The 14,850-nt window shown below is 34.7% G+C and overlaps 1 protein-coding gene across 1 annotated transcript in view; it reads right to left on the minus strand.

Moving 5' to 3' along the window:
* LOC149793345 (uncharacterized) overlaps positions 1-14,850 on the minus strand; it is a 117,169-nt gene that overhangs the window by 45,391 nt on the left and 56,928 nt on the right. The window contains exons 18-24 of the mRNA XM_089968985.1: positions 13,780-13,853; positions 11,338-11,483; positions 9,638-9,753; positions 8,047-8,184; positions 6,161-6,319; positions 1,606-1,726; positions 894-972 (exon numbers count right to left, since the gene is read on the minus strand). Of these exons, the coding sequence (XP_089825111.1) occupies positions 894-972; positions 1,606-1,726; positions 6,161-6,319; positions 8,047-8,184; positions 9,638-9,753; positions 11,338-11,483; positions 13,780-13,853 (833 nt within the window). The remainder of the gene's footprint in view (positions 1-893; positions 973-1,605; positions 1,727-6,160; positions 6,320-8,046; positions 8,185-9,637; positions 9,754-11,337; positions 11,484-13,779; positions 13,854-14,850) is intronic.

Consider the following 14,850-nt stretch of genomic DNA (forward strand, 5'->3'; position numbering starts at 1 on the left):
GAATTAAATTTTTCTTGCAAAAACAAATTTTCTTTTCTTAAGTGACCTTTGACTTTTAGACCCACAAATGTGTGTGTGTGATTTGGACTTTTAACGTAGCTTTAACAATTTTTCAGTCATATCACTACAATGTCTGCAGTGTGGAAGTTTATGGTGATGTCTAGCACTGGAGAATCATGCCGCAGACATGTAGCATGATGTCTCACCCAGTCACATCATCCTGACACCAGGTGGACAAGTCCTAACACTAACCTCTTAATGCTGAACACCAAGTGAGGTAGCTGTTAGTACCATTTTTATAAGTCTTTGGTATGACTGAGCAGGGGATCGAACCCACAACCTCCCATATCTGAGGTGGATGCTCTAACCACTAGGCCACCATAGTGGTCAGACCCACAAATTGATGGCTTTCCTTTTCACCCCAGGTTTAAGCCAGCAATATATAGGGTATAGGTTAGTGATGCAGAATTGATCTTATTGTTCCAGATTTACCTTTCCTCTCATAGTGACAATGACCCTGACCTTCTGACCCCAAAATAAATAGGCTTCTTTCTTACCACAAGTGTAACGAATCCAAAGTATAGTAACTACTGGCGGTGAACTCAGGCTATTTTACAAATATAAACTCATCACAGTTGGACAACATAATATAATATGCTCCATATCTGAATGTAACTATATATATATATATATATATATATATATATATATATATATATATATATATATATACACACACACACACAACTATATATATATTCACTCAATTTCCACAGAAAACTTCAAAAACTTCAAGTACTTTACATATAGGCAGTATGTGAACTCATCCACACCTAGGATAATAAAGACTTATCCAGCTTGGGATAAGTCTGGATATCTCAGTGTGTACTTACATAAAATCAACAGGAATGAGGTAGTTTCTCTGGTCTGAAAGTGGAGTCAATCGACCAAGACATTCAATGGTGGAGGAACCTATCACAAAATGAAAGGATATATATATATATATATATATATATATATATATATATATATATATATATATATATATATATATATATATATACACACACACACACACACACACACACTTACACACACAAAGTGACTAAAACGTTCAATCTCTAAAGCTGTACTTATGGGTCATCAACAAGTATTACTATTACTATTAGTGGAACACTACCCAAGTGAGGTAACTACTGTAAAGTATAAACTGATAATTAAATTTGAGTTACTTCCCTTATAACATAAAACAAAACCCAGTGATCTACACTTGTTGCAAAGTTTTGCAAGAACTTTCATTTTGTTACTGTTATTCAGTCTTCTCATCATTATTATTCAAAAGAACACCGGTAAATAATGGGTATAGACTAAAGTAAAATGAGACCAACATCTAGAACAAAATTACAAAGTGGAACTCTTCTCAGCTAAACCAATAATCAAATTTTTCAAAAAAATGCTTTGGGCAAAATCTGACCACTTTGGAAATTGGAGCACTTTCCTAAAAGTATAATATGATTTTAAAGATAATCTGTATCATAAGAATTTTCTTCTATGAATAGCATTAGCTATTCAAATGTAAAATGAGAAAATAAATGTAAAACTCACCAATAATGATGTTGATCTCAGCAGGGTTAAGCCCCCTTGACCATGGTTTTTTGGTGTAGCGAATATTTTCTTGACTAACATAAACTCGCCTCAGCACAGCAAAATTGTTATCTTCTACTAGCTGAAAATAGGCCCAAAAGAGATAATGTACTTTTAATCAAGAACAATCAAACTCTATAAATGTGGACTACTACATGCCAGGAACAAAGTAAATACTAGAAATTACTGTGGATTTCGGTTCTAATGCCTGATTGACCCGGTTGCCACTTACTGTCTGAACTGTGACAAATTATGTTCTGTCATGCTAACTGGCAACTAGCAGTCATACAGTGTGCCACTAGTCAGTGCAATCTTCCATAACCTAATTATAATGTCAGTGACAGGTGCTGAACATGTGATCCTACTAACTTGCCCTATTTGTTTATGTCTACTTGTTGAAAACCTTGTTCTGTGTGGGTGTGTGTATGCATGTGTGCAGGATCCCACAAAGTTATCTTCAAGGAGTTTTTAAGGAGCTGTGACAGGTACAGCATAGAGTTGAGCTGACCTGATAACGAAAGTATTCAAATTGAATTAAAACACCAAATTTTCATACTTCCAAGGTGTGTGCCATTTAATAGTCATACAACAATCAATCAAAACGTTAGTCTTAAATAAAAGATTTCCAATCTTGATTGTTACCTTTCATATCAAAGATAGCCAGATAATGAGTGTTCTAAAATCCATAAGGAAGCATATTTTATTCTATTACACAAACATAAAAACATTCTTCATATTAGAGTCAAATAAGGAAGTTCTACTAAGTATTCAGTCTATTAACACTAATTACAGTTGCACCAAAATCTACAGATTATTCCAGAGCATGGATTTTGGTCTTCAACTCTTGGCATAGGAACTTCATTTCTCCTATAAGACCTTTCACTTTACATCTCAAAGCATTAGCATTGTAATTTTCTACCACTTACAACAAGGTTCTCAACCCTCATGTATACATCAACAAAGTCATGTAGGCACCTTGACTGCTATTAATAAAAATATTAATTAAAACATAGTACTAAAGCAGTTTTACCAAAGTCTCTTCATTCCTGAGTAACCTGCACCTTAGTTTTTGTCTAAAAAACATCCCAAGAAAAAAATTACTGATCACTACTGACTCACAATGGCAATCAGGCACTAAATTGGGTCCAAAAAGATGATGCTGGGTCTAACCATGACCTGTGCAAAGAGTACAATTTTATTTCTTCCCAATATACAGTGATTTCATTGTAACATTATAGTGTGATACTCAGTTAAGTTTAAAACGGATTGCATTTCTTGGTTGGCTTCATGTAAAAATGTCAATGTACTTGAAGAATTATTTTGTCACATGTATTTCTTGGGTTTTTTTATATAAAGATCTTGGTTTGTACATTTAATGCTATTATTCAGAACATGGTAGGCTCTACATCGCAGCCAGCACAACTAAAAGGACCCAGTAAGACAATGGAAAGAACCACTGACCCCTAGAAAGCTACTGGCAAGCTTTTTCATATACCCAAGTTGGTTGAGCCAAGACTCAAACTCACTCAGACAGTGGTTAGATTTGCCAGTTATTTGTAAAGGTGAGTGCTTTAAATTAGCCAACCAGAGCCCCACTTTAGACACAAACATGTTGTCATGTTCATAGGCGTGCTCACAATATCACGGGTTATATACAACTCAGCAGTCATGTTATAACAAGTCATGGAAAGATTAAAATGGTTCATGATGTATGATAGCTAGTTACCATCCAATAATTCATAAAAATAAGTCTCAACTGAGCAAATCAGACAGTATGAACAAATTCAGTAGAAATGAATTTTACATGTAGAGGATATATGGGAATACCCATTGATCTATGTCTAGTATCCATTCCTGGCCTAAACATTACTATCACATTAATCATGTATTAAGAGTGGGGGTTATTTTTATGTTTTTTGTACCTGACGGCATTGAACAGGATGAAATAAACTTGAATAATACCACTTGTGAATGCTGATGTGCTTATTCATTAGAGTAGGACTAGATTATAAAACTGTAAAAATTAGCAGCATCATAAAAAGTTAATGATTACAAAATAAATATATAATAAATATATTCTGGGTCAGCCAGGAGGAGGACCATAAATTTTCAGCTCATAACTTAGTCCAAACAAAGTTATCTCCTTGTTACAGAATGAGATTAAAGATATATTATCTAAAACTTTGATCATTTTATGTGTAGTGTTAATGAATATAATGTTAATAAGTGTAGTTGTTGTTGTTGTTGTTGTGTGGTTTAATGCCATTTTTCAGCACACGATAGGCTATACACGGCGGCCAGTATTAATGGTGGAGGAAGAACCCGGGAAAACCTTGGAAAGAACCACCGACCCCTGAGAAGCTACTGGCAAGCTTTCTCACATAGCCACATTGGCCGAATCCGGGACTAACAAGTGTAGTACTAATAAGTGTAATATTAACGAGTGTAGTGTTAATGCATATAATGATAATGTATAGTGCTAATATGTAATGTTATGGAGCAAGTGTTAATGTGTGTAAAAATAACGAGTGTATCGCTTATGAGCGTAGTGTTAACATGTTGTGTATAATAATAATGTGTAGTGATGATGGCAGAAGTAATCATAAAATATCTTTCTAATGTATTAGATTAGTGTAGGCCTCAATTTTTACTAAAATAACACTACTAAAACTTGCCAAAGCCCTCAGAAACAATGTTATTTTCTCCTTGCAGGACATTTTTTAAACAATAGACACAAGTGGGTCTGATATCACTCAACACTGCAGTCAACATTTGTCTGCTGGTAATGTCAGTATAATCAAAACCAAATTTTTAAGTAAATTATGTTTCGCTGTGAATACTTACCAATGACATTATGTTAGGAATATTAGCCTGCTACCTCACTAATCCAGCCCTACTAAAGGCAAAAATGGTATTTTCTTGTCCATCTCATATAGACAAAGGACAATAACTCTTGCCCACTACCTTCCCATGTCACCATCAGGTGTCACTGTTTTTGTTTAGCTGAGCGATATACTAACAAAGATATCATATGGCAGAGCAGAATGGAGTGTTTATAAGAAATGTGACAGGGTAAGTATTCTCAGAGAAATACAAAATAACCTTAAAATTTGCTTTCTCCTTCAAATACATTCCCCAATCACATTATGTTAAAAGAAAAGGTAATAGAAGGAGGGATCATCTGATCTCTACCTCAGGTATCCTTCATGGGAAAAATGGCTGGATTTTGCATGTGAATGATAACCTGTTCTCCTAATTACTTAAGCAACACAGCCTTACATATGGTTAAGAAGATCATTATTGAAATAGCCTTATGTAAAATATTTCACTGGAGAATCAAGAAAAGCCGACAGGCTGCACTGATTGTTTTAAATGGGTCTGTTGGTCATCTGGGCTGCAGCCACAGGACCTACCAGATTCAAGGTTTGCCTCTGCAAAGCTAAATCTCTGAGAGAAAAAAGTATGGCTGACTCTTTAAGTCAGCCAACAGCTTCTACTAAAACTCAGTTTTAATGCAATGCACACACAGCTCACTCTAATCTCATGAGTGGCAATCTTCCAGTTGAGCAAAAAACTTGTGTCAGAGGTTTAAACCAATGTAGCTTACATGCAACGTGTGTCTACTAATTCCAACTAACATCAAAGTAAATGTAACAAGTGTAATGTCATAGTAAATGTAACAAGTGTAATGTCATAGTAAATGTAATAAGTGTAATGTCATAGTAAATGTAATAAGTGTAATGTCATAGTAAATGTAACAAGTGTAATGTCATAGTAAATGTAACAAGTGTAATGTCATAGTAAATGTAATAAGTGTAATGTCATAGTAAATGTAATAAGTGTAATGTCATAGTAAATGTAATAATTGTAATGTCATAGTAAATCTAACAAGTGTAATGTCATAGAAAATGTAATAAGTGTAATGTCATAGTAAATCTAACAAGTGTAATGTCATAGTAAATGTAATAAGTGTAATGTCATAGTAAATCTAACAAGTGTAATGTCATAGTAAATCTAACAAGTGTATTGTCATAGTAAATGTAATAATTGTAATGTCATAGTAAATGTAACAAGTGTAATGTCATAGTAAATGTAATAAGTGTAATGTCATAGTAAATGTAATAATTGTAATGTCATAGTAAATGTAATAAGTGTAATGTCATAGTAAATGTAATAATTGTAATGTCATAGTAAATGTAATAAGTGTAATGTCATAGTAAATGTAACAAGTGTAATGTCATAGTAAATGTAATAAGTGTAATGTCATAGTAAATGTAACAAGTGTAATGTCATAGTAAATGTAATAAGTGTAATGTAATAAGTAATCTAATGGAATCAGCTGCATCCAATCAGACTGCAAAGTATTAGATGCAGTTCTGGCTAGTTACATTTGCTAAGAGTCAATGTAGTACAGAGATGATCCATGGCTTCGAAGGTATGTCACAAGGAGCATCAAGATGTCACAATGGAATAAAACATCAGGTAACACATGCAATAAAATCTTCCTGAAACTTACATCTCCATCCACTCTGTCTTGATGAAACTTGCAGAAGACTTTCTTGTCCTCTTGGAAGACACAGTTGTCTCCCCTGGCACACATGAAATGATAATTGGCTGGACATCCTCGAGTATTACAGCCCACGGTTGCTCCCGACTTCTGACACAAGTCACATTTCTGAAAGAAAACCATCAGCATATATAATTTTATCCATAAAAAATACACTGCATACATGCCATCCCTAACAAGTCTTCTCAGTAATGCAGTAAATATTGATCAATTTCCAGTAAGTTATAACAAAATATCACGTATTGCTATTGTTGACTTGGAAAAAATTAATATAATCAGTTCAGAAGTGCAATCTGAAACTGAGATTATTTTAAACTAAAAAGTCTGTAAAGTACACATAGACCTTGTTTCAAGTTCAGCTTCTTCCCATGTACAACAGAGGCTTCAAACAAATTGCCATCAATAATTGCAGAAGCTCACAAGCAGGGGATTTTCCAAAATCGTGTTCTAAAATTGGATGTACAAATGACACCATTTTCATGTAGGACCAACTAGGTATAATAAGAAGTCTCTTGGTGAAAACCCATGTTAAAACAAGCAGCAAAAACAAGATTTTCAAGATGGCCACCAGACAGTCATTTTGGACATCTTGATGATCAACATAGCATTATAAGAAGTCATTTAATGAAAACACCATGATGATATAGCCATTCATTCTGAAGAGGTAGTCGAAACAAGATTTTAAAACTGGACACTGTGGCAGTCATATTAGACCCCAGTTCAGCACCAAGCAGACACCAAAGTCTTTTGGTGAAAACCTATCTCAATATGACATTCTGTTTAGGAAAGTAGCCAAAACAAAGATTCCTTGATGGCTGAAGTGGTGGCCATATTGAACTTCAGATCAGCACTACTTTTTTACTTCATTTGGAACCAAGTAGACATCATAAAAAGGTTTTTTTTTTCAGTGAAAATCCCATTTTGATATGACCACTGATGTAGAAGGTAGAACGATCATAAAACTTTCAAAGATGGCCAATGTGGCAGCCATATTAGATCCCAGCTCAATGACATTATCGTTTAGAACTAGCAAGAAGACATCATAAGGAGTCTTTTAGCGAAAACTTCATGTTGACAAGACAATTAATTAAGGAGGAGCTAGAACAAAATTTTCAAGATGTTAGTCACAGTGACTCCATTTTTATTCAGGACCAAATAAATATCTTAAGAATTACTTTTGTAAAATCGCGATGTTGATATGACCATCACCTCATGATTAGTAGCAATAACAAGATTTTCAAGATGACTATTGTTGTGAACATTTTTAATTTTAGATTGACAACATTTTCATTTAAGATCACCTAGACATCATAAGACATCTTTTAGTAGAAACCCATGCCAATATTAACATCCATTCAGGAGGAGCGGCAATAATAATATTTTCAAGATGACTAATATTGTGGCCATATTGGATATGTGAGAAGCACCCTTTTTATCCAGGACCAACTAGATAGAGCATGGGATGAATGTGTAAAGGTTTATGGCAATCCTCGAAGTAGTTCAGGATGAATAGCAATAATAAATGGATAGAAAACTGACCATCCCATTAACTCTTCTGGTCTATAGATGCAGATGAATTATCTAATGATTTTTAAAGCTAATCTTGAAAGACTCTCAATGAAAAACAGTGAAATCTATCTATGACGAGCATTCTGGGAATCAAAAAATGTGTCTTTTATAAGCTGGTGCCCTTTTAAAAGAGAAGAAAAAATCTGAATCCATAAACAGTGTCTATTATGAAAAGGTGTCCTCATATCAAGACCTTACCTAAAGCAGGCTTTAGAGTACTGAAATCAACAAAAGATACATCCAAAACACCTTTGAGAACTACCTACCAGCATCTTGCCCCTACTGTATGCCTCCTGGACATTCTGCAGTGATCCATTGCTGTCCTCATATACCTCTGCTGACCACAGTGCACAGTTAATATGGATCCAGTCATCCTGACCCGCATAAAGGAGGCGCCCAGCATCCTAATATGAAAAAGAAAAAAAAGATGAAGAATAAGTTCATATGTTCAAATTTGTATTACATAGTTATCTAATTAAGGATTTCAACTGGTCAATTATCTGAAGCGTACTGTGAATGGCACATTCAATGACCAAGCCATATTTGGTCTTAATGACCTCCTTTTGTCTCTTAATTCCAACAGTTGGCAGTTTTCTTGTTTTCACAATGTGAAAACTGGATTAAGGCCTTGCCTTAAAAGTCTCCACAATCAAATGCAGTTTATTTCTAATTCAACATGGGTGGTTTTAACTCACACTGTTGTAAGTTATTATGTTGACCAATCTAATTTAAACTGGATAGGTGATGGAGTCTGCAAGTTTTCTGTATGTATGAATGTAAAAGATAGAAGATAACACCTTTAGTTGATATGATAGTCACTATTATGCTGAGGTGCCATCCGTCTGTCTGTCCATCCATCCATACATATGTAAATATAAAAGTAAAAAAGATAAGTAAGGCATGTAAATAATAGACAAAGATAAAAACTATACTATACTTGAAGTATAGGATGGAGTCACTGAAAAAGTAAATTCCAATCCTCCTAACACTTTTAATTATAGAACAGCCCCATAAATCTGGACATAACTCTAATGAAAAGACACATAGTGGGGCTATGAACCAGCAATGTGTATCTTGGAAAAACAGGGTTCAAGCACCAGTCTTCGAAACTCACAGTGCAAATCTCTGATAAATATTTTCATCTGCAACATAACTGGTCAAAGTGTTTGCATACACAGATGTAGCAACATCTTAGTCTAATCAACTCATACCTCCTTCCCTGCCAATGAAACTATTGCAAAATAAGAGTAATGCCAGCCTCGTGAATTGTTTCCACTAATAATGACCTTGACCTCTGAGCTAGGAGATAGACTATTGCATGGAAAGGTGTGGAGCTGGGTAAAGCTTCATTAAAACATCTTTAGAGATTTGAAAGCGAAGTACTGATTAAGGAAACTGGCCACTGACATGAATTATCCCTTGCTGTGATCTTGACCTTCAGGGCAGGGACTGAATAGACAAGTCAATGTTAAAATATGTAGCAGGCACCATTAAAATATTAAGATTTTTAAACAATAGATGTCCTTCCTTGTACCTCGACCTTGAGACAGGGGGCATGGTTTGGGTACGCAACATCCTGTCTTAGTCATGACGTATATTTGAACAAAGTTTCATGAAAATCTCTCATAATGTTACAAAGTTATGGACCTGACACATGTTAATTGGAGGACAACAAAAGCTAATATATAATACCCATTTTAAGATGGGGATATAATAAAACTGTATTTCAAATAAAATTAATATTCAGTACAAAGGAAAAATTTGAGCCCCAAGACATACCTATGGTCCACTTACTTTCTGATGGCAGTGACAAAAACAGTATCTATGACCAAAGTGCTAGCACAAAGAAAAACTTACATTATGGTCTTGGTCTCCAAACATCGAACACAGGATGCATCTGCGCACATCTTCTCCTGCTTCAACAGACATATCCAAGGATGAGTTCTCAATACCTTCTTCTGATTCTAAGAGGGCTGTAGGATGAAAATGCAAATATTAAAATACACAGTACAACATAGTTAAATGCAATGAAGTGAGAAGGGAAGCTTGATGACCCAGACCCAACAGCAACAAACCAGTCATATCCAGCAACCAAAAGAGAAACCACAAATGATATGCAAGAAATATACATGTGGTCATTCTCAGAAACATGAGATCTTTTGCAAATTTGAACAATGTTTCTAATAGAGATAACAATCTTTATGTTTCTAACTAATTGAAACTTTCACATTTTCTTCTAAATAATTATATTTCTGTCTTAAATAAGGATTATCGTTTTGCTCCTCCAATAAGGAAATTATACAAGGTGACTTAAAATGTTTTTTTCTGTGCATAAGGCTGAAACAATTCTTCCATGACTTACCAATACACAATGATGAAATGAACTCTTTGGAAGAAAAACTTGTCCATAACTAACAATGAATATACTGCAATCTTCTGTAAACTTATTAAAATTTAGTTAAGTTGATGAATATATCACCCCACACACCATTTGTTGAATCTATCCCCTATATATTAAAGATACAATATGTTATATAGAAATAACTAGCTTTTAACAACTCAGTGAAAGCATTCATTTTGGTTACAATGTACATCACTTCCCTATACAATAATGTAGCAAACTGTAAAAGGTTAACATCAACAGGTAGAACCATAGCTATTAAGATGCAAATATTACCTCTCTAATCAAAGCAGTCTAGTGCAAATCTGCAATAATTTTATTTCTCGTGACTCCCACTACACATAAGATGGCAGCACTACCATGAAGATCAAAGCTGCCCCCATCTTACATCAAAATCTGAATCGGCCATTTCGGTGCGAAACTGCTAAATTCAGCACCTTTTATTATTTAAGATTTATAGACAAAATCTGCATCAGCTGAACATGAACAGAACTGGAACTAAACAGATTCTATCAATACTGTAACAATGCCATAAAACTATTACATTTCCAGTTGAATATTTGTTGTTGTTGTTTAACGCCATTTTTCAGCACACGATAGGCTATACATGGCAGCCAGTATTAATGGTGGAGGAAGAACCCAGGAAAACCCCAGAAAGAACCACCGACCCACGAGAAGCAACTGGCAAACATTCTCACATACCCACATTAGCCGAATCCGAGACTCGAACTCACGCAGACAGAGGTGATATGGCAGTGATCTGTAACTGAGAGTGTGTTAGACCACTCGGCCACTCGGGGCCCTAGCTGAATATTTGAAAGAAGATATCACATTCCTTGACAAAACAATATTATGTGAACATAAAATATTATATAAAATATACTGTAAACCTACAGATAAACACTGTTATTTACAGTACGATTTCTATATAGCTATAAAATAATTACATTTGTAAAACACAAATGGTCCATTGCAGGAAAAATTCAATATGCCCCATTTGCAATAAAGAAAAAAAACCCCAAGACTTAATTTAAAAAAACAAACAAGCCACCCAAGTGGGCTGACATTACTCACTCAAATTACATAACTTAACAGTCGACCATATCACTATACGCATACACACACAAACTCCACTTGTCAAAGGACTTTTTCTTACCTTTAGGGGAAAGCTTCTTCATGGGAGTACCAGATATCCTCTTGAATGGTGAGGGTTGAGGGGAAACTGGAGGCTCCTCCCTCTCAAGCCACTGTGCATAGGTATGGTCAATGCACGGGGGTATTGTGGCATCTGGCAACATTCGGCTGAAAATGTTATTTAAAAAAATGTCATTTAATACAAACAGGAAGGCTATGGCATGAATTTTGAGTATGCAACCAAGCATTGCTATAAAATGTGTGACTTTGAAACCATGGTCAAAAGGTTGAGAAATGAACTGCATTAACTACATATTGATTAATCTCAAGTACAGACAATGTATGTGCGCAGAAACATTTATTTTTTAATCACGGTGATAACTTTTGACCTCAAAATTAATAGTTTTCTTCCTTAAACCAAGTTCAAACTATCCAGAATGTCTGGTCCAAATCTGTGATACAAAACTAATGCTACTGTGCAGTAACTTTTTTCTTCTTTCAGTCACTGATACCTCAACTATACCTTTAGACCCAAAAGATAATAGGATTCTTCCTTACCACAATTACAAGCCATCCACAGTTTGGCAACTGTACCATTTATAGGACACGGGTTATTTTGCAGAAACATTTTTGATCTTTTAAAGTGACCCTGATCTTTGTCCTTTTCACACCAAAATCGATAGGTTTCTTTCTTACAAAATTTGGAAAACTGAACATGGTGGACAACTGGAGCTATTGTGTAAAGCCATTTTCTTCTTTTAGTCACGCTTTGATATTTTACCTTTTAAACACAGTTCTTCCTCACCACAGGTGCAAGCTATCTATAAAGTTTGGTAACTGTAGATATTGGATTAACTGAATTACTGTGTAGAAATGAAACTGGTACAGACAGAAGGATGGACAACATCCTAACATAATACCTGTAACAGTCTCATGGTGTCTGTATGGTTGCATGAAATGTCAGGATGATAAAATAGCCAAAACTTTCATATTACTGGAAAGTCCAAGACTGGCATCAACAAATTGTATCAACGATTTGTTACATCTTAAAAAAAGAAGTTAAGTTTCATAAAACACAGATTAATGAATAAACAAAAATCAATCTGGGCTTTTCACTCATCTGGACCTATGGAATGTCCCCATGACATACACAGAGCTGGACATTACTTATAGAAAATTGCTCACTTAAAGTAGTTGTCCTTTAACATGATATCAAAATTGGACAAGTCAATGTTATTTCAAAAAGGGCATTTTCTTTATACAATTAACAATCTTTAAAAAAATGAATAGATAAGCTTTGTGCTTGAAGCAACTTGCCAACTTCAACTTCAATTAAATCTTAACTTACTTTAGAACTGTTCCAGTAAAACATACTTGGGACCAAGGGAAGGTGCTTCAAGTGTGAAGGAAGAAGTCACTCATAGACACTGTCTAGAATTTGTATGCCATTTTCACATTAATTCTTTTGGTAGTCACACCTTGGCATATTTATTCCCAAAAATACTGCCTTCCATGGGTACACTGACATTATTATTCAGGGCTTTACAAACTTTATAAAAGTCAGGGAAAGCTGAGCAGAAAAAGACCCTGACTTTGAGCTTGCCCCAAATATGACAACAAAATATCACAAGTAAAAAAATACAGAATGAAGTATAGGATATTTATTTTACAAGTATATAACTTCCATCCTTTGGTTATTTTTGTTTGCACCTTAAAGTCATGTGTCAATAAGTCAATATATATATAATAACGATAAAATGGACATAAAGATATGGGTTATGGAAATGGAAAGATTTTTAAGAACAAGAATGGCGTTTAGGTAATACACTTTAGAATGAAACATTAAACAGCCAACACCTGAACTGAGAATTACTTAATTCTGATCATTTTGTAATATACAATAAATTTCCACTTAAAATTCCATTCATCATAAGACTGTATTATCATATCCTGTAAGAAACCAAGGTAAAACCATTTCCCTCACTGAAATATTCCAATGTTAATGAATTCACTCTTTGCTTTTATTCTAGGGAATGCTGTGTCCACTCACATGCCTGCTTCTGCTTCCAAGCCATCCAGTTTTCACCTTGAAATCACCGACATACATCTAGACAATCTCTGACAAGCCAACTTTAAAGAATGATCCATCTCATTATCTTCCAAATAATTAAAATTTATTGGTCTGTTGTAATAACCAAATAAACAACTGACAATAAACACTGCTTGTGGATTTTCAGGTGACTGGTCAAGCCTAAGATTCAAACCAATGCAGATATAGGGGAGATGTAAGTGATTGCCTTAGACCATTCAGCCACCCGAGAACCCCCCTAATATATATAATGCCTTGATGATGATGATGATGATGATGATGATGACTTTATACTGTTCATGCATTGTGGGACTAAACATACACCACATTAGTTTCTGTACATGAAGACCGATTTAGTAGTATCATTTCACTTACTCAGGCCATGACTGGTTGATGTCCCACAATTTGCTTGTCTTCACATTGTACCATGGGAAACAGCGTTCCATTTGCTAATAATGATAAAATGTATATTAACAATATTATATTTAGATAAAAATAAGACAGCTATATTAGGTCAAAATTTGATTTTATTGTCTGAACCAGTTATGAAAACAATATATTCAATGTAATTTACAAATTCAAAAGGGAGATAATGCAGATACAAAAAAAAGCTTTCATTCTTGAAATGACAACCTATCCACGAACATGAGATATTCCCATTTAATATCTGACTATTCTGATCCTGACCTCATGATTTCAAAGGATGTGTTATGTTCCTTAGTAAACTCTAGTACAAACACTACTGCCAACCTATCCAGAGAGACAGAAGATGCGTCTTTGTCAACCTGTGGCTTTTTATCTGACCCACTTACCTGACTCCACTAAGAACCCTAGGGATTGAAAACTGAAGTCAAACCTTCTAAGAACATGGAAAAATTTGAACCAATTGATAACTGAGTAAATGACACCCTGAACCTTGACTAATTAACATTACCATTAGACACAGAGTGTCAAATCCTTAGATGAGTTTTGTCCCCTGATAAATTAGGGCTATCAGCAATGGATACATTGCAAAGGGATCTGCTCACTACAATTTGCTCAAGTGGGTTTTAAATAGAGCAACTTGTGTTTTGAAACAAATTCTGTGGCTTTAACTCCTATAAAAATAGGATATGGAACAAATCCAACTCATTCAAAGCTTTAGCAAGATAAAACTGTGACAAATTTTACTGAAATACAGCATTATTTAGTAAAGCTACAATGCAGAAACCAAAGTTAGCAGGATATACAATTAAGGGCCTGTACTCCCATAAACCTCACTGTATGCCATAAATAAGTCATTCGCATGTTTCAACCATATAAAACTGCATGAGAAATGTGACAAATCTAACAATGATTGGTAATGTTTTGCTATAGAAGCTAGTCAAGAAGTCAGATGAGGGGTCATCCATTTAGTATAGCAAAGCTTGAACCCTCCCGCCCCTCCCTGTACACATGCACACTTTT

The sequence above is a fragment of the Sinohyriopsis cumingii genome, chromosome 8 (genome assembly GCF_028554795.1).
Source record: "Sinohyriopsis cumingii isolate HCF-2022 chromosome 8, ASM2855479v2, whole genome shotgun sequence".
Taxonomy (NCBI): domain Eukaryota; kingdom Metazoa; phylum Mollusca; class Bivalvia; order Unionida; family Unionidae; genus Sinohyriopsis; species Sinohyriopsis cumingii.